This window comes from Corvus brachyrhynchos, unplaced genomic scaffold (genome assembly GCF_000691975.1).
Source record: "Corvus brachyrhynchos isolate BGI_N302 unplaced genomic scaffold, ASM69197v1 scaffold32, whole genome shotgun sequence".
In the NCBI taxonomy this organism is placed as follows: Eukaryota; Metazoa; Chordata; class Aves; order Passeriformes; family Corvidae; genus Corvus; species Corvus brachyrhynchos.
In genome coordinates this window covers 4,372,810-4,396,571 of record NW_008237919.1, presented here as the reverse complement: position 1 = coordinate 4,396,571, position 23,762 = coordinate 4,372,810, and the positions used below count along the sequence as shown (strand labels likewise).

At 35.5% G+C, this 23,762-nt stretch overlaps 1 protein-coding gene across 10 annotated transcripts in view; it reads right to left on the bottom strand.

Moving 5' to 3' along the window:
* Positions 1-23,762, bottom strand: part of NRCAM (neuronal cell adhesion molecule) — a 105,498-nt gene that overhangs the window by 21,512 nt on the left and 60,224 nt on the right. For 3 of the 10 annotated variants that reach the window (XM_017733122.1, XM_017733125.1, XM_017733128.1), the window contains exons 1-11: positions 20,411-20,561; positions 19,097-19,126; positions 17,625-17,726; positions 14,567-14,764; positions 14,384-14,454; positions 13,328-13,553; positions 12,922-13,037; positions 9,243-9,447; positions 8,959-9,081; positions 7,776-7,952; positions 6,664-6,699 (exon numbers count right to left, since the gene is read on the bottom strand). In XM_017733122.1, coding sequence (XP_017588611.1) covers positions 6,664-6,699; positions 7,776-7,952; positions 8,959-9,081; positions 9,243-9,447; positions 12,922-13,037; positions 13,328-13,553; positions 14,384-14,454; positions 14,567-14,764; positions 17,625-17,726; positions 19,097-19,126; positions 20,411-20,504 — 1,378 coding nt within the window. In that variant the 5' untranslated portion in view covers positions 20,505-20,561. Of the gene's footprint in view, positions 1-6,663; positions 6,700-7,766; positions 7,953-8,958; positions 9,082-9,242; positions 9,448-12,921; positions 13,038-13,327; positions 13,554-14,383; positions 14,455-14,566; positions 14,765-17,624; positions 17,727-19,096; positions 19,127-20,410; positions 20,562-21,284; positions 21,433-21,515; positions 21,683-21,999; positions 22,112-23,091; positions 23,236-23,762 lie in introns of those variants that run through there. The other 7 variants (XM_017733124.1, XM_017733127.1, XM_017733130.1 and 4 more) reach the window with 4 other exon arrangements.

The following is a 23,762-nucleotide window of genomic DNA, read 5'->3' as shown; positions in this document are numbered from 1 at the left end:
CTCAAAGGTATGAAATTAGTTTTAACTGAAAACGCCTCACTTTGCCACTGACTTTTCTATCCTGCTAAAAACATATTTCATTAGAAACATTAAAAATGCTTCCCAGAGGACCATGAAACATCAGAGGTAAAAACCTTCTCTCAGTAAAGAAAAAAGATAGAATTCCAATGGCTTCATCTATACAAGAAAATAAAATTAGCAAATCCTGTTATCAAGGCAAGAGGGTCTGCACAGAATTTATCTATCCACTTAAATTATTTTCTTCTTCTAACAGGCTGGCTTTGTCCATATGGCCAACTGGAAAAAGTTCAAAGTTATATGCAAAGAGAAAATGGCTGACTTGGGCCCCTAGAACAGATGAAATAATATGAGTACCATTTTTAGAAAACTGTAGTTTCTGAGTATTTTTTAAATACCTAAATTACACAAATTATCAGTTCTCCTGATAATGTATTCTGATTATTACAATGTTTTACAAACTAAATTTTTTAATCCCCATCTTTGCATCAAATTTTTCTTCTTAACCCTGTTCCAGTAGGATTCATTCAACAGTTCAATCTGTACTACTCCCCTATCAGATGTCTTTGTAGCTAAGTTGTGCTTATATATAATTTCTTTCACCAACCAAAATCCTAAGGAATATATTATTTAAATAATAAAGAATAGATTTATTTCTTGTTAAAACCACCTGAACAATATAATATAGAAAGCACTAGACTTAAAAAAAAAAAAAAATCCATCTAGGTCTGTAAGCCACAACAACCACCCTAAGGAATACTAAAGCCAGAGCTGTCTATGGGAAATCTAGCATGTAACCATATACATTATGGTAATGCAAAGGGATTAGATTCTGTTCCCCTGTGCCACTTGGAGGTAGCAAGAGGGAAGAATAGTAGTCTCTAAATTTAGGAGGGTGCAGAGTCTGAGATTGCAGACAGGATGTATAAACTTCCTTCCTGATTTACACATAGGAACAGGTGTTTGTTTCAATAACCATCTCAGCACTTTTGCTGTGCCAAGAAGACAAGTGGTTTGTATCTGAAATATGACTTAGTTTCATTAAATTGTATTTTCTCAAAGCCATATTGTCCTGGATTTTGGTCTTCCACAGAAGATGTCTAATTAGCAGCACAACCATATGACTGATATTTGCCACAATATTAAAGACAGAAAAAACTGTTAGCAATAATCTGTTTCGTACTGCTGCAAGCAGATGCCACAGCATTACCCCTAACTTCTCCCTTCTCATGCCTGAGCACTTGGGGATGAAGGAAACTGTCTCATCTACCATGAAAGGCTCCTGATGAAAGAGAGCTTCTGTAATACTAAGTAAATTCAGTAATCAGTCTCATCTTGTGGGGTATTTTTCCATCTCCAAATTCCAGTGTCTGCTCTCATTAAAGAGTTACCTGCTGGATTAAAGTATCCGGTAAAAGTCTTTCTGTTCATATGATTGCATATAACAATCAAGTTGGCTCTGAAAGTTACCTTAATTTCCTTGGTGTCTTGGTTTCTAAATCCTCTCAAGTGACTGATTTATGCTATTATTTAACAGATACACTCATATCTGATTCTTACCAATAGCTGTTTGTTCAGATTTACCCACATGTAGTATTTGGTCAGATTTAAATTCGGTGGTTTTTTACCATTGAACACAGTGCACCAGGAAATTTGTTCAGTAGAAAATTTTTTTACAAAATTATTATTTTTGCAATTCTCCTCTTTTGCACTATTGCTTGATCTCATTTGCCATCAGGCCTGCAAAGTTTTATTAAAGTCTGTTAAAAGTGCCATATTTGCAACATGAAGACATTAAAAGACAGCTGATGGATCCTGTGGTGATGAAAGCTTGGAGGTGAATTGGTTACAACATCTAAAGTTGTCTTCAACCTATCCAGACTCTTGTCTTCTCAATCACCACACCTCTAATTATAATTAACCCCTCATCTCTTCAGTATGTTTCCCAGCACTGTTCACAAATGGCAAATGTGTAATTGTCAGCTGGCAGAAGCTCCCAGCGTGTGCAAGCGCCAGCTGGGAAAAGTGGGGGGAGAGGGGCGGGCAGAAATCTTTGTCCTGGGGAGCAGAGCACTGTGCTCACTCATCTGTAACCATGCACCACACTGTGCAGCAGTGCTGGCAAAAGCATCACTCTAAAAACCATGGGCATGGACTGTCAGTAAGCTACAGGTTTTATACAGACCTGCTCTTATTTGGCTACCTCTGGCAAAATTAAGCTTTTTTATTCCTGCCTCGATACAATGCAAAATTTAGCTGGCACTTCTGAGTATGGTTTCGTTCCTGTAGTACCATATAAAAGCATTTCCCAATTGCTGAGAAAGAGACCTAGGCTCAAAGTAAAATTTTCCTTTCTCTTCAAATTAATTCCAGTGCTTTTTTACTGGAGTTTTTTGGAAGAGTTTTATTTAATTTTTCAGCCTTTCAGGAACACAGTTCCTACAAATAACAGTTATACCTGGCCTGGAGAATCAATAGAATTTAATAAGACATGAGATCAGAAGGTATTTTGACAATGAATTAGGTACTCTTTCTCAAGATTTAATCCCGAAGAACAATAAATTAAATAATCCCCAAAGTGACTGAACTTTAGGAATTTTCATGGAATTTACCTGATATTCAGGAAAAAATGTTGGGTGAGTGACAAGAAAAAAATTGAAGACTAGTGTAAAATGGAAAAAAATCCCACAAAAATAATATATCCTAGACAATTATTTAAAATGCATACATAAAGAGAAAAGTTCATTTAAAGGAAAAAACCCACACATGCACAAGAAAAAATGAAGGACGAAGGTAATAGATTTTGCCAGAGCCTGTCAGACACAGAAAAAGGGTTTATTTTTCTTTGCCTTTTTAACATTCATAGTATGAAATTCAAGCTTTAGTATAACAGTAGGAGTAAATTCCATTTCTGGCAGTGAGAAATGGACATTAGTCACTTCCAAGATTATTTAGGCCAATTGCAAGAGCATTTCTGTAGTGTAAGAAATACAGAAGCCAAAGAAGAAATGCAAAAAGTCGTGTCATTGATGAGCATGTGGCATGACATCTACAAAGCAAAAGGTATTTGCAGGAATTTTTACACAGTGATAATAGTAATTTTCTCTAGTCTAGCATGCAAAGCATCAGCATTGTTCCCAGCAAACTTAAAAGAGGACAAAGCAGTGGTTCTGCATAGCAGGCTGTACTGAAAGAATCACACAGACACATAATTGAGAAGTCCACAGGGGGAGAGCGGCTGAAGGAGCAACACAAAAATACTACACTTAACTTGACTAAAAAAGCAGCTTGAAATTTTTAGCAAAAGACATGGAGACATTATGTAAAATGATTCAAGAGGGAGGGAAAACAGATGGTGGGCAGAGAAAATTATTTAAAGAACTGCATTTTGTACAGAACAAAGAAAACTGAGATGATCTTCTACAAAGAGATCAGAGATATGAACTCAGTTTTGACTGATTTCTAGCCTATGGTTAAGAATTACTTATTGGTGATTCAGCCAAAAACCCCAAAAGAATAGCTTCAAACCCAGAGGACCAACTGCTAGTTCTTCTCCCTTGTAACAAAAGAGAGTACTATTTCTCAGTAGTACTTGAGATGTGAAGTTCACATGAAGAAGACAGACCAGATTGAGTATCAGTGACAGGAGGCACTAAGTACAATTAAAGGTTACTGTGATCTCACAAACTTACTTTAATTGCATTTGAAGCCTACCAGTTACCAGTGTCTGCATGCATGCAGATTACAAGACCTTGCTTGTAAATATAAATTTTGACTAAATAAAAAAGAAACTAAAAAGTGAAATGAGAGGGCTTGTGAAATGAGGCTGACATGCCATTACTCACAACACTTCAGCTTACAACAAACATGCACCCCTATGACTCCTAACCAGCAACTGCCATTTCTACCACTGGACAAACTTGAATACTCTTCCTTCCTCTATAGGGCAGTTATTCAAAACTTTAATGGAAAAGGACAGAAAAGACTTGACTCCCGTGATCACCCAAGTCACTTTCCAGCTGCTATTATAATTATTCTATATGTAATTGAGTTATTTCCCCATTTTTCTCACACCTTTGTTACCTCATGCCTGTGGTTAGATGCCAATACAAAAATGGCAATACCAGGGCATACTGAACATCTAACATTAGGTATAATAAATTCTGCTTTACATATGAAGTTTCAAACATTTACAATATAGGTTGCTAAGAAAAAAAAATCTGTTTTCTTTGTAGGACCATTAATTTGCTCAATTTTAAGTCATTCATAACATCAGAGTATTAGAAAGGAAAAATGATAGTGCAAGTCAAATAGGAGTATCAACTATAATAGGATAGCTTTTCCATCTAGTAAGTAACATGTCTCATGATGTATTATGTAGGCTTGCAACAGTAAAAATATTGAGTCTATTAAGATCCTTAGATTTACCACAGAAATATATCCCTCTGCACTTTAATTTATAGTTTTACCCTGAGAAGTGAAGTATGTCCCAAGTGGCACAGCTCACTAAGGTTTAAATTATTTTATTTCCTCCAGGACCATGTGTTTAATGTATGTGGCTGGCCAAACTGTGGGCCTTCAGGGGCAGCTATCCCGTAGAAAACACCAAATACAGAAATTTCAGTTCAGCAATTTAGGCTGGCTGAATCTGGGACCTAATGTCTGCTGATCTTCCAGGATCAGTGTCTTCAAGCTCAAAGAAAAAGGATAATTACATTTTCCTGGAAAGTTCTGCCCTTCAAAATAAAAAACCTGATACGTTTTTGATAGACTCAAAAAGGTTGGCAATATCTAAACTTGTTTTGGCTTTGGGTCCAAATTAATAGGAACTGTATAGACATAAAGGCCCTCCCGCACTTAACAGGGGAAGGGAAGTTCACTGCTGAGTACAGCTTCTTTTTGAGTGGGCTGAGCACTTCTATCTTCCAAACCCACCCACTCATGAGACCAACTAATTTGGCACTTGATCTTGATACTATGATCCTCCTTTTCCTTACTTGTGGTCGCTGATCAGTAGCGAAGCAGTTAACACGGTAATGTAAGTAACCACTGAGAACATTCATCTCAGACCTGCAGCAACTCAGATGTCCTAACAGATGTCATGGCTTTAGTTCCATCCTGTTTGCAGGTCCAAAGTCTTCTTTGCAATTGCAAGAGCTACATGCTACAGGAATATGTGAAAACTTTGAAACCATAAACAACATGGAACCAAACAAAGACATCTGCTTAGTTTTCAGAGAATCTGAAATGACAGCTCTGAAATGTGAGCTGCTCCAGCTGATCTTATAATTAAGATGTTTTCTGATAGCCACAGACTGTGATACAGCTATAATTAGACCTCAGTTTCACACAGAGAATCCATTTTTCCTTGCATGAGTTTTTAGAGTCAGCTATAAATAATGAGAACTTAATTTACATTTCTGCTGTGCATGTCCAGGACTAAAGCCAGTTTGATTGTTCCAATCTGTGCTGACTTCTCAGCTACGATTAGACTAAAATAGTAAGAAAGACTTGTCATTAAAATAATTCCAAAACTTCACACACTTACCAGAAATCCATCTGATATTAGAATACACTTACATATACATATCAAAATATATACTATATATGCCCAAATGCAGGCATACATATATTTATATATTGTCAGATTTATACCAGACTGAGTGAATGAATTTCTTTCCTATGGCTGCTATCATTCACAACACATGATAACCAAGTGAAAAGAAATTATATGTAAAACACTTTACGCTGTCTCTTCCAAGTTTATAAAAAATGTTGGGTATTTCATGTACAGATTTTGATTTGTGCTGGTTTTGGTCTGAGAATCTGAAGCACAGGTGTTCATGATTGTTAATGACACCTCTGTGATTCAATGACACCTCTGTATAGAGACACATTTCTGAGTTTGAGCTACCTCAGGACAACCTTTGCTTCTGACAACGAAGGTACCAAAATTCATAAAAACTGTGTGCAAAACTGCATCATAAAGAACTAAATATTACCAAATTCACTAATAGGGATGATACTAGGTTTTACTCACTGAAATACCCTCAAGTACTCACTCATCAGATCTGTGAACCTAAAACAGTGGGAAGACATTTGCCTGTATATTCAATCTGATACTCAAACTGAGAAGTAGACAGAGGGTACTGTCAGTCATCTGTCCCCTATGCACAGTTGGCTTGCAAATGAAGTAAATGTGTTCAAGTGGGTAGCATTAATCCGCAGTGAGAACAAGAATGCAGATAGTTTTTTGAAACAAACAAACAAAAAAATGCACATGGCACAAGCAGTAAATGAATCTCCTTTGCAAAACTGCTGTTTTTTCTACTCCAGCTAATCAGTGCTAGTGCACCTGGATCCTGAATATTTATGACAGTGACATACATCTGTTAAATGTTCAGAAATAATTAGACTTTGCTGAAGCAAAGCTAATGAATTCCCCTGGAACTCTGTGGCAAAATAAACAAATGAAAGGTATTAACAAGCATTCTGGATTCCTTTAAAAAAAAAACCAAAACAACAAACCCAAACAAAAAAAACCCCACAATTGTAGTCCAAGATTTTCTGTCCTTACCACTGTAATTTACCCATTTGCAACACTGCAAAATCCACACATTAACAAATCATGCAGTTTCATTTTACCTTTGCCTACACCTACAGCAGGACGGAGAATACCAGCTTTAATGGAGGAAAACAAGAATAGGAACACTATATAATTAGATACAACACCAAAGGAAACATACATACATAATTTCATTTTAAAAAGCATGCAGACTAGATAAAATATATTAATTCAAATAAATTAGAAACAATTCACTTGCGCTGAACAGTGACAGACTACTACAAGACAAAAATTAATGTACATGCATTTAAAAAATTTTATTGCTCATGCTTGTTAGGATTCATGATTTAAAATAAATGCAGTTCGTATGCAGATGTAATACTCTGTCAGAGAAATTGCATTGAATACCAACTCACCTATGGCATTTCCAACATACCATAATTTTACTGAGCATAAAAATATGTGAAAACATGGTACCAAACTAGACTTAATATTAAGATGATCAAAATGAAAAAAAAAAGTTCCAAATTTCCTGTTTGCTTTAAATAATTCTTATTTTATTAAGCAACCATATTTAATTAAAAAAACAACCTTAACAAAGCTCTAGAATGGCTCTAAATATAAAAATAAATAGTGACTTGGTAGTTTTTAAATACTATACAGTTAGTTGGGACCATAGATGATGAATTTATTTCAACAGTTTTACAGTTTTTTGCCAGCTCTGTGAAAGCAATTTAGATTTCACAGAAGCTGTTGCATACTTCAAAAAAGAAGTAACTTCCTCTAGTCACAAACCTGCATCATTCAAGTATTTTTCTCTGTGACCAAAGCTGGTCAATGACGCAGAAGAGGTGAATAGACAAAGAACACTGAAAATGTAAAGTTACATGAAACTTGAAGACCAGAAAGGCCAATGTCTGTCTTAGAGCTTGTGAGTTTATATTAAAAGAAGAGGCTTTACACCTCTTTGGGGATTCCCACTACAGTAGAAAATCTTTGCATGTACTTTCTTTAAAATTATTTAAAATACTGTATTAGTGTATAATACAGTTAAGAAAGCTCTAGAAAAAAAGTCGCTAGTCCCTATTTCCTTAGTGGAAGGAAGCAATAGCAATATTTAGACACAGATGTTTAATACAATCTGCAGTGGTTTTCAAACTCAATGGTCTTTCCTTATACATACCCATCTTACCTTCATCCATAATTGTTACTGCTTCCTCAGTTATCTGACTTCCTGATCCAACTGAAGTTTGTGCGTTAAAGTAAAACTTGTACCGGGTGCTGTAATTTAAATTTTTTAATATCAAGCTGCTCTCGTTGGCAGGAATTCTTATCTCTACCAAGGGACCCAATTCATGCGTGTTGTTGACTGTTGTTACAAAAAAAAAGAGAAAGAAAAAAATTAGGAAAGTTGTGTACCCTGTCATTGCATTAAAAAAGGCTTTTTTTGGCTTGTATGTATTTGTTTTGCTTGTCTGCTGCATCTACACTTTCAAAAGAAAGTCACCTTTGTGTAAATTCCAGCTGGGAGATAGGAAACACCAGCAAGTTTTTTAAGATCAAGTTCCATTCTCATAAATATCTGAATCCAAGGCAAATGAGTTCACATCAAATCATCTGAACTTATGCAGAACTGAAGGCCTGATCATTGAAAAATTCTGACACTCTAAGTTCAGTATGCTTAGGAAAAGAAAACACTGAAGCTACTTGTGTCTAATGCCAAAGAAGAGTGGAATTTGGTAAGTGGAAGAAAGTAAACTTCCTTTATGTGTTCCATGCATGTGAAACTCTTTCATTTCCAGTGTCTCTGCTGACAAATTTCTGAGCTAAGTAAGCAGTTGGGATCCTAAAGAAATGATTTAATAGCTCTGAGTAAATGGCACATTTATGAATTTTTCTTTTTAAGATTATAATATAATGAAAGTTGGAAATGCAGACAACAATATAATTGGACATTCTTTAATTTACTTCTAATGAAATTTTCTCTGCAGTTAGAATATAGAACTTGTAAGTAGTAGTATCTTGCATCTAACTTGGATGCCACTTGCATGTAGGACTTCACCTCTTTTTTTCTGTGAATTATGGTTTGAAGTAATAAAAATGTTAACCTTGTACTTCAGCAAGGAAAGTTTTCCAAATGCAGTTATCTATATTATCAAAATACACTGGTCTTTTTCAAACCTGACATTTACAATGCAATCATATCTTTTGTACATTATAAATTTAACATAATTTTTTCTTCATAAATGGGTAATTATTTGGTAGATATATTGCCTAAGTTAGAGTTGTATCACAGAGTCATAGAATGGTTTGGGTTGGAAAGGACTTTAAAGATCAAAAATCTAACCCCCAAAATATATTCATATTTAACTTACTTGGCTGAAACTTCAGTGTATATGACGTCAAAACACCATTTGGATGGGTGGGTGAACCCCACTCCAGAGTCAAAGAGTCCAATGTTGGGTTAGTAATCTTCAGAAAGGAGGGTGAGCTAGGAACTTTTTTTAAAAGAACACAGAATAAATACAAAGTAGATTAACTTAAGACAGGTCATGAATTATTAATTCTTAAGAATATTACTGTATCAAGACAAATTATTATTTTATGAAGCCCAAGTAAACCCCATTTAAGTTTAATATCTAGGTTTTTCATTTCATACCTCCTTCAGGGGTCTTAAATACTTTATCTGGGCTTGCTGGTCCTTCTCCTTTACCATTAACAACTCTAACATTCAGCTTGTAAGAACTATAGGGCTCCAGCCCTGGTAACATTCCAAAAGTCTTGTTTCCCCTGAAAGTCAAGATCTTTTTTTCTACATGTCGCCTACTCCTTCTGGATAGACTCTGCACTTTCCAGTAGTAAACCTAGAAACAAATAAAAAAAAAAAATCTACAGTGAGTGCTTAGCTGCTCTGATTTTCGGAACACTGAGCTTTTCCATGAGTGTCCATGAATTATAGGTAGGAACAACCACAATTTTAATAAGCTCAGGTGAGACACAGTGTAGAGCTTTCCTGCTCCAGAAACAGACCTTGTCCAGAAACAGTCTACACAACTGGGTGCAGAATACCACTCGCCAGTTCTGCTAATGCTCAAAGCCAGTTTGACACAAGTTCTGGTTGGGAGCTGCATTGGTTTGTGATCATTCTCCTGTTACCCAGTCTATCTGAGAGGCAGAAGTTATCCAGTCTTTCAGTAACATGTCTACAGGCCTTCCAGAGCAGATTTGTACTTTGCCTCCTTGTTAGGTCACATCCCCAACCATGCTATTCCTTGATGTGGGATTACCTTTAAATGGGGAAGAAACCAAAAGATTTGACTGGACTGGAAAAACACAGAAGTTCTGAAATGACTCTAAGGTAACAGTATTGAAATGATCTCCACCCAGGGACAGGAAGGCTGTTCCTCCAATTATGTGACAATTTGATCAGATGAGAAAGCTGATTCTGATGTCCATTGAACTGACTGAGTTTCTAAGAAACTCCATATGAGCCTCAGAGGTACTTTGCACTCTCTTTACTACGCAGTCTCTCTACCATGATAGCTCAAAAGATATTAATAGTTGCCCCTCCAAAGACTTGTGTTACTCCTAGGATTGTCACCTTCAAATACGTAATTGTTTATTTTTCACAGCATTGTTTTCATGTACATATGATCACAAGCTAAATGATTAAGAAATGTAAATGAATAAAAATCTGTTTCTATTCAGGCCAACTGCAAAACACCTCCTTAATTAAGGAAGCTGGGATGTCACATAGGAATTCAAAAAAAGGAGCTGTTAAGACTTGCAAAGCCCAGATAGATAGCTATAAAGCAATGTTACACTAACACTAGCTTTCAACAGACCTTTTCACTCCAATCACTTTTAAATGCCACTGAGTTTTATGTGGTTTGAGTTAATGTTTTTCAATATCACCAGCTATCATCCTATAGCTCTCATCCTATCAACTACTGTAGAAAGCCATTTACAAGCTGACAACTTGAAGTGTTGGTACTATTGGTACTGAAACTCATAAGCTATAATAAATGAGAGTGCATCACATTTTTCTTAATTTCTTCTTAGGTTTGAAAAGCTTTATAGTACCATAGTATATTGAGTAATAGCTAGATTAATATAAGAGCAAAATATGCATGATGTGCTGTAGACTGCTGCTTAGTTATGTTCCTGCTTTGTCCAAACATTTGCCTTCAAGATGTGACTCTTTAGAGAAGTACCCCTCTCTTTACTACGAAATCTGTCCCCAACACTACACTGTATATTGGGCTACTGGCAGAAACAATTTTATTAGGAAAGCCTGAGTGTGAGGATTTTGCTGCTGTGTTTACAAAGAGCTAATCATGTGCTTTGTAAGCTATGTTGATGATGAAGATACTTAAAACATACTTCTCATCCATGAAAAGTTTTCAGTTTGTATTGAGAGAAAGCTTTATAATAATAGCTATCCACCAGGTCTTGCAATTTCTCATGCCTTGTCTAGTTTTTAACCTACTTTAGCTTGATTTAGCTGTATTTGCAAAAATTATTTAAGATATTTGTGCTGCATCTGCAATTTATTTAAGGATATATCATTGTCACATTTGTCCTAGCCAGAACAGCAAAACTACTCAGTGGTCAGGTCTGTTGTCAATCCTGTGGTTGTGAGCTTGTTTTGTTTATTATTCAAGTAGCTTATTTGAGTTTCAGTTTTGCTTAGCTTTGTGTAATCGTGTGGCTCTCCTCCCCACAGAAAAAATATTATACTGTATATAGAGAACACATAGCAAATTAAATAGAAGTAATCATGGCATGACTAACCCCCTAGATCACCTGAAAAGGAAAGTGATCCCATTAGTGATTCCAGGACAGAAGATAACCCTCCGATACTGAAAGCTGGAGGAAAAAGAAATGTCCATCTAAACTCTGATGATGACAATTCACTGTAACCATGCGGTTCAACTTAACACCTGATGTATAGGCAGATGTGTCTGTGGATTTTGGTTTTGGTATTGTTATAGATCTTTAGTAGAAATTTGGTGATTTGGATTATGAGCTTTAGTGTTGCTTGATTAATGATTACCACTAATTTCACTAGGATCCAACCCTTTAATCCTCACATAATAGACATTTTCTTTTGGTTGCAATATGAGCGTGAAATAGCAGGTTGATGTAAAGCTGTCATCTAATAGATAAACATTTAAGAGACTAGTAAAGTCCTGTTTCTCAGCTGAGTTTATTGAGTTGGTGTGGCAAAGCACCACACTAACTACAAACATTCATGCTATGTCATACAGAACTAGTTTAAGTCTCTCTGGATGGTAATATTTTCTGCCAGGAAAGAGATATCCACGTACCAGGAACTCACATTCATGTGGTAATCAGCTATAGAGTACTGAAGCTCAGTTTCAATGTTTTTGACTGCTCCATTTTATAAGTATGGTGCGTATTTATTCTCCTCCAAATACTTTTTACTGTTTAAATTTTTCAAATACTTCTTTTACCTCCTTTCATTTAAACAGAAGTAGTTCAAATTAGTCTGTCTTACAAAGTAACCTAGTTTGGGCTAAGCAGTCTGTTTTGTTGGAACATACGAGAATACTTGCAGAGGAGCAAAGAAGGAATTATTTTTATTTTCTTCTTTTGTAGCATAGGATGTCAGTATATCCTCACTGAAGCAACTTTTCCCTATCCCCTAGGGACACCAGTTTCTGATCTTGAAGTCCTTCTGTCTCCCCTTCTCTATTATTTACAGTCCTTTTTCTCAAGCACAGCCTTTTCAGTTACGATCAAAGGCAGCACACTACCTTACAATAAGCTCCCTTCAATTATATGGGCACTCCAAATCTTCTGCCATTTCATATGTCCTTAAGTTGAGCTTTTACACTGAGCTTTTTCCTGGCCTCCAAAAAGACATAGAACCCAGCATATGCTAACAAGTGTCCAGTTACTCTGAATTAAAGATGTGATTATCATATTGAGGCAGAAGATGAGTAACCTTAGCATTAGACCTAGAAGAGACTCCCACAGATACTAGTTCTTCACATCCTCTAAATTACTTTGGAATAAGATCTGTAAAACTGTTACCATTCTTTTATCTGTTTAATGTGTGCAAGCTTAATTGCAAACACATGCCATTTCTCTTCAAGAACAATGTCACAGGAAGCTAGTGTCACAAGGCTGGAATATTGCTGAACTCTGTATGAATTGCATCAATGCTGTTGCTCTTGTCAGCAGAACTTGTGAGCTCATTGAAAAGCAAGAGTCCTCTTACATGTCAGTTACTTCAATTTGGATACAATCTCATATAGGAAGAGTGATCTATTTTAATAAAGAAGGAAGAGAATGCTTTTGACTGTACTTACTTTGTACCCTTGAAGGTGCCCTCGGACAGTTTTTAGTGGAACTGGGTCCCAATGCACCTTTGCTAATGTGCTGTTAATAACATGAACCTGCACATTGCCTGGAGCAACCATTGGCACTGTGTGGAAAGGATGCAACAAGCACCTAGTTAGAATTAGAAACCACACAAACATAGTTTTTCAGAATGAGACTTTGCATTGTACTCAAGGAATAGGTTAAAATGTTCCTATGTTTTCAGGATTAATACTACAGAGTATTATGAAGCCTTATTATCTCTGAATTGCTTCCTTTTAATAAAAAAAAAAACTACTATCCCCTTTATCAATATTTCAGTATTTTAAATACTCATTTAGGTTACACATTTAATTCCTTTTAATTAGGATATCTGAGTCAAACTACAAAACTTACAGTCTTCCCCTGAATGTCCAATCACCTCTGATGGCTCTGGTGCGTACCCCAAGTCATTTAAAGCTTGCACTTTTACTTCATATGGAACAAAAGTTGGTGTACCAGACACAATATATTTAGATACATTTGCAACTATAACAGATGTCCATTCATCATCAACATCTTTCTGGCGCCAGCTGACTTTGTATTGAAGCCCTGGTCCATTAGACTGAAAACCTTTTAAAGGCTGAAATGAAAAGAAGTATTTTTTAAATATCCTGAAGCATCTTAAAAATCTGAATTTACAAGGAAATACACTGATTCTTTTATAGAATGTCACTGAAAATTCACCACTGTATTCTCCAACAGAGAAGCGCTGCTGAAAGTTATGCAATTTAGCTTTTACAGGAGGTCAGTTCAGTTGTTTTTCACTTTTTGGTAAAAATCACATTGAATGATGTTGGTGGCTAATTCTTACACAATCAATACATTGTGATTTCTGCATTTATATTTTGTTTTCAAGTATTTCTTAAGAAGTGGAAGCAAGGAAACCAGATTTACACCAACTCCCTGTAAAGTGTTCCCTAGACAATATTTCTTGCCTGGGAGGGGCAATTGGAGCTCCTGTCATGATGGTAAGGGCATGATAGAGAAAACTTCAACAGATGTTTTTTAGTGGAAAGTGCACAATGATTAGTTACCACAAAAGATGACAGCAGAAGTAACATTCACATTAGAATTCACTCTAAAAATTAGACTCTACTTGAAATAAACCTCAATTTATATAATGAAGTTTTCCTGAACTGGCAGTAAAACATCCTGTATTACCTAGTTATTGGCTTATCTTGAGAAATCACTCAAGGAAAATAATATGCCCCCTCCTTCACTTACTTTCATATTTTTCAAACAACATTCAGTTTTTTCACGAAAATGAAGATGGGAAAATGTCTGAATTTAGCTCTTTTTCAAGAACATTTTAAGTAAGCAATGCATTTGGTATTCTCGTTGTTTCTCAAAAAAAAAATGCTACTCACAAACCTGAAAACAAATGAAACCTTGAAAAAAGACCCATCTTACCTCCCATGTTATTACCAAATTATCAGGTTCTGAGCCTATCCCTTGTACATTAGCAGGATTTTCATCAGGGCCTAAAAATTAAATATTTACACGTGAACAAGAATGACTTCTGTGCGATTCCAAGCAAATTCAATGCTATTCATAGCAGAAATCAATCCCTGGTAAGTGGGAATAATTATTTACTTGCAGATTTTGTCAGGTACTGCTCAGATGGCTCACTTGGCTGACTTCTGCCAATCTTGTTGACAGCGATCACACGGAACGAGTAGTTGACATACGGAGACAACTTCAGCTGCGCTGTTGTCTGAGTTCCAGAAACTTCCGTCTGGTAATGCCACACTCCTGGTTCGTGCAGCGCATCTTCATATTCGATCACAAAGTCTGCGGGCAGAAATTGAATCCAACTTTATGTCAAAACTTGAAACAGCTTCCCAGACAAGTACAGGCATTTCTTAATGAGCTAGTCAGAGGGGATTGCTCCAACCGATGCTTTTAAAAATCATGGAACTTGACATGTAAATACATAAATCATAACACAAATCTATAATGTGGATATCAAAAGTAGAAATATAGGTAGAAATATAATAGATAAACACTTACTCCTATCCTTTGCTATTGTCACTAATGCAGCCATCTCTCAGGTAACACTTTATTACAAGAGCTCTCTCTCAGGTACCGGATTTTAATTTAATGGGAACCCTTGAACTATCACAGCAAGGATGTGGAATTTGACTGCCAAATATATTGTTCTTAGTTGTATCAAGCAGACAGCATGTAATACCTGTACAAATTTAAAACTCCCTGAATATTCCATTTTCCCCAATGAAACTGGCATAATGAAAAACTATTTAAAGTCAAGAACCTATACTTGAGGAAGGTTTTTGAGAGCACTTTTCGTTATCTTCAAATTAACTCAGGGAATGTCTGTTCAGAAACTAAATTTCTTGAGAGCTTTCTCTGTGAACATTACTATGATTACTGTTAAGACTCTACAAAGTATATAATCTCAGGGATAAATAGGTTTGTAGAATTCTAAAAAGAAAAGCACATTCATTATGAAAGACAAAAGGACATTTTTTTCCAGATGTGAAACAGCCAGAAAGCCTTCCTGTAATATATGAGATGTGAATTCTGAAAGACTTAGGAGGAATTTTTAGGGCACAGCAAATAAATGGGAGAAGAATGCACAGTCTGAGTACATTTCACAGAACCTTGAGCATCAAATGTTTGTGTGCTGTGTAACAAGAATTTTCCTCTATCCCATGTGTAGGTGGGGACAAGGAGACAGAATATGACTCAGGATACAGCCTGTTCACACTACTAAAAAAATTCTGAGTGGCACCTAGAAATTTCTTTTAGAAGAATACTTAGAGCACCACATAGAAAAAATGCACAACAGTTTGAGGAGCAAGATGTAAAACAGGTAAGTAGTACTAATCATAACCTTCTGCACTTAAGGCTGGCAGATTTCATTCTGACACAAGTAGTAAGAGGGAGAATGGACCCCAAATTACTGTCTGAGTTACTGCTGCTGTTGTGTGCTCAGCAATATGGGTCTTGGGATGGGGTGTCTTCTGAACCAAAGCTTTGCTGAAAAGGTGAGAATATCACAGGCAAAAAAGGTTTTCACTACTGCTTTTTGCTTCCCTGGTCACTAGCCTTCTGCCTGCAACTCCAGTAGAATAATTTATAGGCAACTTCAAGGAAAAAAAACCTGTCTGAGCTTTCAGAGAGATTCTAGCATGTCAGTCATGTTGTGCAAACAGATCACTCCTAATGAAGTGCAATCCTTGAGTCTTCATCTGCACTTTGAAATGACAGCAGCAGCAAAAGAATAGGCTTAGTTAGGAAGAAAATGCCTTATTTTGCAGGGCCTAAGAGGACCATGCAGCAATATAGGTTGTATTATAATTAAACCTAGCATTATTCAGTTAGAAGAGTTCAGTGTCCAATATCAGAGTGCATGCAGTATCTCATTCTAGAAAAACCTACATGAAACAACACTGCCTAGTATTAACTTTTTTGGAACAGTGTGATCTCATTCCTACAGAAAGACAACACTTGTGCTTTCTGGTGTGGAAAAAACTGAAAATACTAATAAAAGTATATGTATTTGAATAAACCACTATTCAACTATTTACACTGATCTTCTATATATTATATTTTTAAGGTATATTACTAATTAATATACATTAGAGATGCCTGAGAGTGTAAAATTACATAAAAATCACTTGGTGTTTCATTAAAATGCAGTCAAAACTTTTCATGTGTTCTGAAACTTGTGAAATACTGTTTTTTACAAATCTTCCTTTCCAGACACCTGATCCTTATGGTTTGTTTTCAGGGTTGATACTGACCAGCATCAGACCCTGGAGAGCAACACCCAGTAAGTCAGCCTAACCAATTCATAACAAACATAACAGGTACACTGGTCTTGGTAACTCGTGGCAGTTATTCTCTAAAAACACACTGAAGAAATAATTGAGTTAGATTGCTCATAGGGAAAAAGTTATGCCAACAAATCTTTCTGATGCCATGATTTTTTGGAAAACAAACATTAATATTTCTGTTTCTTGCTCCTAAATTCCCCCTCTATGCTCTCTGCTCAATATAAGCAAGAGTGTCTTCCATTATGTTTCACTGGAAAGAATAACAGCATTTAAGATCAATTTACTGTCTCAAAAGTTTATAGATATTTAATATTTTTAGTTTTATGGACGTGGTTTATTCTTTTAACTGTCTGGACTAGAAAAAAAAACTCCAGAAAAACTATCTACCTTATATTTTCATGAAGAATAAACTTTCGCACCAGTAGCAATGGCTAATCACTGATAGCAGTACTGATGCTATTTCAAATTCATAGAATTACAAAAGAGTTAATGCAAGATGTTAGTAACTCTCTCCTTCAGAAGCATACAACCAATGAACAAGTCTGCTCTCTACCTATTTGTAAGATTGGACCTTGACACACAGACCTCACATCAGTATATACAACTTCTATATTATCTAGCACAGGTTTTTGAATAAAAAAGCCCACCTCTTCTGAGCAATAAATAGGTCTTCCTGCTTGGCTGTACAGTAGAGCACATTAAGGGTATGTTATGTAAATAAATGGCAGCTGTTGAGAATTAATTTACCATTTTTCCATGCTGTACACAAAATTTATTCCAGAAATCTTTGGAATTTGAGAACAGTTAAAACAACGCTGTCAGTGTAGTGTAGTAGATACAAACAAACATACTTGTAATGGGACTGTTGTTTTCATCTCCTGGTATCCATGAGAGTTCAATGCTTCTTTCTAGCTGACCTGTCAATTCCAAGTCAAAGGGTGGATTTGGCCGAGCTGTAAATCAAATGAACACAAAGTAAGTAACCACACCAGAATATGGATTTTTATATTTGAAAAAAATCCTTACATTCCAATCAAAAAGAATTCCACAAATATAGCAGAGCAGATCTACTCATGTAAGCATGACTTAATGACCATTAGCATGCAATTTTTACAAAACAGACAAAAATGGAGAACTGATGCAACCTGCAAACTTCTACGCATTAACAAGAATCAGTATTTATTTTTAATACTGTGAGTGCACTGGGATATAAAAATGTGACGAGATGCAAGGAATTATGAAATGCATGTTTAGTTTATCTTTGAATGATTATGAGTGGTATTGTAACAGACATATACAACATGGAAAATAAGCATTCACATCAAAGAAGCTTTCTTAGAACCACTATATGTATTTTTATGCAAATTCAAAACAACTATACTTCAAATAGAAACTAATTGCAAGTTACTAAGTTATTTATTTTTTGCTGTTCTTTTAAAAAGGCTCAGAAATACTATGCAAGCTGTTATTATACATCCTTATAATGCATAAAGATGTAATTGTCCATTCCAAATTCACAAAGGTAATTTATTAAATTATTTGTTACACAAAAATCAAGACTTATGAGTGGGTTCATGTAAGAATACATAAGCATTTTCACTAAATCTTTTTCACTGATAGGATTTAGATAAGTGCTTATGACCCTTACACTTAAAAGTGTTTCAGCTTATTATATTGCACTTGAACCCCCAAATTCAGAAAACATGCCACCAAATTAAAGGCTCTGTAAAAACAAATTTAAGACTATGCCTGACTAACAGATTTTTTTTTTTTAGTTTTAACTTTAATTTTAAAATCTCTGCGATTTCATCAATTTTACGTCAAACTGGTCAATATGGTCATATTCTTCTTTTGAGTGGAGTAAAATGAAGATAAACTATGAAATAAGATATAGCAGGCCTACAAAGCTGCAAAACCAATGTTAACATACAATATAATTTGGTTGGTGCAATGTCTTCAATAGTGAATTACCTTTCACCAAAGAGTTGGATTTATCTTTTAGATATTTCATTTATTATATAACTAATTTGTATTGCAGTGTACTCCATGAAAAACATTTTCATACTATAACCAATCTTAATTAAAAATAATTTATTTCTGAAAATCACTTATTGCCTTAATATAAAGCAGCCTGTACCGTAACGTTCCAAAGCTCTGTACTCCAGTAATGAAACAATTGGTAAAATGGGATGAAACCACACTAACAGACACAGACACACACACAGAGGAAAAGGGGGAAAAAATAGGCAAAAAAAAATTGCAATAGGCAAATGAGAGATATATCTGCCTGATGATGTACAAAGAGAACTTTGTATTAGTTTACCGTAAATGATAGCTGGTGTTGGGGGAGCAGCTGAAAAGAACATTAATATAAAGGATTTAATCAGTTAGTAGCCATAGAAACAGAATACTGTAGGTAGTTAAAGACTATAGTTATTAGAGACAAAGAGAAGTTAATTTATTTAGATTAAATCACTAATTTAAAAAAATACATTATAATTTTTCATTGAAGAGATTAAAAAAGTATTCTTGAATATTTTATTCATTTTTTACAATAAGGATAGATCAAGAAAATAAATAAAGTAAGCAATCTTATAAAAATGTCTAAATAAGTACTAGTTGTCTGGCTTAGATCATTCCCAGATAGGCGTAATACCACAGCAGAATTTTAAAACACAAGCATACTTGACTTTGAGTCTCAGCTTGAACTCACGTAAGAATAACTCAGGACATCTACTTAAAACGTTCTTAAAAATTGGAGAAGGGGAAAAGTAATATATTTGGCAAGAATCTGCAATCATAAAAACAGAGAACTAAACTAAAAATATAATCCACAAGAAGTCACACAACCAAGTATGCTCAGTCTTTCTGAAGCATAATTTAGTTGTCAAAGAGATTCCTGAGATAACATGCTCCCAATACAACAAAGACATGGACCCGTTGGAATGAGTCCAGAGGAGGGCCACTAAGGTGACCACAGAGCTGGAGCACCTCTCCTATGAAGACAGGTTGAGACAGCTGGGGCTGTTCAGCCTGGAGAAGAGAATGCTCTGGGGACACCTTAGAGCAGCCTCTCAGCACCTAAACAGGCTACAAGAGAGCTGGAGAGGGACTTTTCACAAGGGCATGTGGTGATAGGACAAGAGGGAATGGCCTTAGCTGAAGCAGAGTGGGTTTATGTTACATAACAGTAGACAATTTTTACTGTGAGTGTGGTGAGGCACTGGAACAGGATGCCCAGAGAGGTTGTGTGGAAGGTGTCCCTGCCCAAGGCTTGGAGGTTAGAACTAGCCAACCTTTAAGGCACCTTCCAACCCTAGCCATTCTATGATTCTAATATGTTTATGTTCAAATACCCTGCAAAATTTAATTTACTGTAGTATCTCAGATGAAGTCAAAATAAAAAACTATCCAGCATGAAACTGAATCTGTCCTGTAGCTACTCAGTTGTTTCATAAGTAGCTGATTCAAATGCAAACTGTAGGGTGAGACTACATTTTTTAAAACCTGAAACACATTTACCCATAGGTGGCATTTCCTTTATCCTGTCCTAAAAGCCAAAACTATGTTTATGCTTTTCACTTTAAATCTAATGCTGTTTTCATACTTAACAATAGAAGTTTGAGAGTATTCTTACCAACAACAGTGAGCACAGCACTTGCTGAAACACTGTCCAGAGTAGTATTAACTATGCAAGTGTATGTTCCATCATCTTTATCAGTTACATTCATAATGGTCAAGTTGTCTTTACCAACTAGAAACCTGTAAATACAACAGATTCAGCCACTGATTTTTCAATAACTGGCACCGTTATAAGAAACTTGCATAAAATATTATCAAATCCCATATACTGGTGTATTGCACTTGCTGAAACACTGTCCAGAGTAGTATTAACTATGCAAGTGTATGTTCCATCATCTTTATCAGTTACATTCATAATGGTCAAGTTGTCTTTACCAACTAGAAACCTGTAAATACAACAGATTCAGCCACTGATTTTTCAATAACTGGCACCGTTATAAGAAACTTGCATAAAATATTATCAAATCCCATATACTGGTGTATTTCAGCACATACCTAAACAGCTATGTTCACCTTTTTTTTTTTCTTTGTTGCTCTTGACCATCTTCCCACAGTAACTGTTCATTCTAATGTGCTTTTCTTTCCAAATAAATTTAAACAAATTTTAAATATATGTGATCCAGAGCAAAATAGGTTTCCGTTAAGTGTATCGCTTCCTACGTCAATTATCTTTATCTTACACTTAATTTATAAGGTCAGTGCGCACAACTTGTATAAATGTTTACACCTCATTTTATTTTTAATTCTATCTTAATATTTTCATCACACTAGGTAAGTCCTTTAGTCACCAGCTATGGGATAGCCATGATGTTTATCAGTCTTCATTGGAAAATGTAAATAGGTCAATATATTCCTTTCAATGATCAGATAAAGGAGCAGACAAAAGGATCTAGAAAATTAAAAATAAAGGAAAACTGTTTGGTCCTTACCTTTCATCATCTGGCAGTTCATCATTGTCCTTCAACCATATAACTGTTGGTAGTAAGGTAGAATCATGTTTTATTATACACTCAAACGAAACCTGGCCATATCTCTGAATCACTTTGTATTCTGGCTGTTTAATGATCATTGTTGGATCTGAAATTTAAAATTAAAATTAGATATTTAGAAAGTCTGAAAATCTGTACTAATCAGTGATGAAAGAGTGATTAATTTCTCACCTTTAATTTCCAACTGCACCTCATTTTGTATCTTTCCTAATTCATTCCTTGCTACACATGTGTATGTACCAGCACTATCCTTCTGAGCCACCGGAATTTCCAAGGTTCCGTTATCATGGAAAACGTATTCATTGCCACGCAAGATGCTACCTTTCACTCCCTTAAACCTTTATGTAAAAAGTAATATCATTATCCAGCGTCATAGTTAAATTCTGTATGGTTTTATTATCAATAAAATACAAACTTAGGACTGCCACATTAGAAAATAGAGACAGAAGCACTCAAACTTACACTTGACTCTGTAGGTGTAACTTTACTGCTGTTACACTACGTATATGGAATATTGCATTAACAAATTGTAAACAGCATATATTTTAAAATATGCTATTTTAAAACTGTAAATAGAGTTAAAACAGTTTTAAAGCTTTAAGTGTTTGTTTCCATAGATGTAACTGGCTCATCTTCTGTAACAGCTAGAGCTTACCATTCAATTTCAGGCTTAGGTGACCCAAAATAAGCACAGTCTAGCAATGCAGGACTGTCCGCGATGACTTGATACAGTTTATTAGCAGGAGTTAGAATTCTTGGTGGCTCAGCTGAAAAGACAAAGATATCTGCATATAGATACAAAGATACAAATACAAAATACAAAGACATCAAGAATGGCCTAAAGAATTACATGTAAACATTCTTCTCTGAGGTGATTTCAGATCTCAGTCTAGGTTCAAATACATTCTACTGGTACTAGCCTGAGGAAAAGTTAAGGCAGGGAAATTATCTTGTGAAAAACAACTGTTTCTTGCCTGTTTACAACTAATAGTGATGGGCACCAAAGGCAATGATTTCAATTGGAAAGTTTAAATCAGAATATACTTCAAGAAGATAATCTCCTGGGTACAGACTGAACTACATAATTCCAAATAAACCTGCAGGCCGAAAGAAGCCAGGATGTATTTTTGGTGTAACACCTACATTTTCTTTCTTTTAAAAGACAGTGCCAATCAGCATATGTGTGAGTTCCTGCAGGAGAGTCGCTAGAGGCTATTCTGCCTAGGATTTTGTTACTAGCTTTGTTAAATTCAGTGAGAAGAACTAGAGGGGCCACAACATTTTGTAATCAGAAACGCATGCTAGGGAGGCCTTTGAGACAAATGCATAATCATGTTCCCTTGCAACAGCAACTTAGAGATCATCTATTCCACTAATCCAAAACATTTAGACTCAATGAAACTGTATTGAAACATACTAACTTAAGCGATACTAATTCCTGCCTCCTTTGTTGAGCTTCTGTTTGATTGACTCACATTAAAAAAAAAAAAAAAAGAGAGAGAGAGAAAATTTCTTCCAAGTTTTTCCCAGCTTTCACATCTATCCTTCTCACTTCGGAACAGTGAAAGTGAAATTCAGGAATATCCTAGAAAAAACAAGGTATGTATACCCTTGCTCTTTACAGGGGCCAGGAAACAGATCAATTCCTGATGAAGACCTCAAGCAAGGCTTGAGCAGAGAGTCTGTGTGTTAGCAGGAGACAACTGAATACCCAAGAAAACAGAAAAATATAAAGTCTGTTTCTTACCCAGAACATTCACAAATGCATTTGCTAGCAAGTATCCATATTCATTAGAAGCATTGCACTGATAGACAGCACTTGACCTTTCTTGCACGTGTGAGAAAATAATGGTGTCACCATCTACCTTTCTGCTAGGATCTTCTGGGGCAACTGTTGGTGTAAAGAAAAAGAGTTATTGCTTGTCCTAAACTGCTATTGGATTGCAAGTTTCATATTTCTGAGAAGAAGAAAGAATCCGAAAAACCAATATGCCCTTAATGTTTTTGTTCCTGGGTGACTGATGACTGGTAAAGATGTGAATTTTAATACAGTTTGAAAAGTTCTTCTAATTCTACAGGTATTAACTCAGGATGGTAGAGTTCCCATTTTTGGAGGGGGTTTTTTTTGTTTCTCTTCCAAGGAAGTGAAGCTGCGATTGTATTTTGCATGCAATACAGAGGAAAAATAACAATACGACAAGATTCAGGCAAATACAGTCAATATCTAGAAAAATACAGAAATATTTCTGAATTTCAAAAGAAAATGCGAACACAATGACATAGTTTTCTGTGACTTTAAAGTTTCAAATAGGTTGTTATACCATAAATAATTATCCAAATATAAAAATAGCCATACTCGGTTGAAAATTATCTTGGAGTAAAGCATAAGCATTCCTTCACACACACAAGATCAGAAAC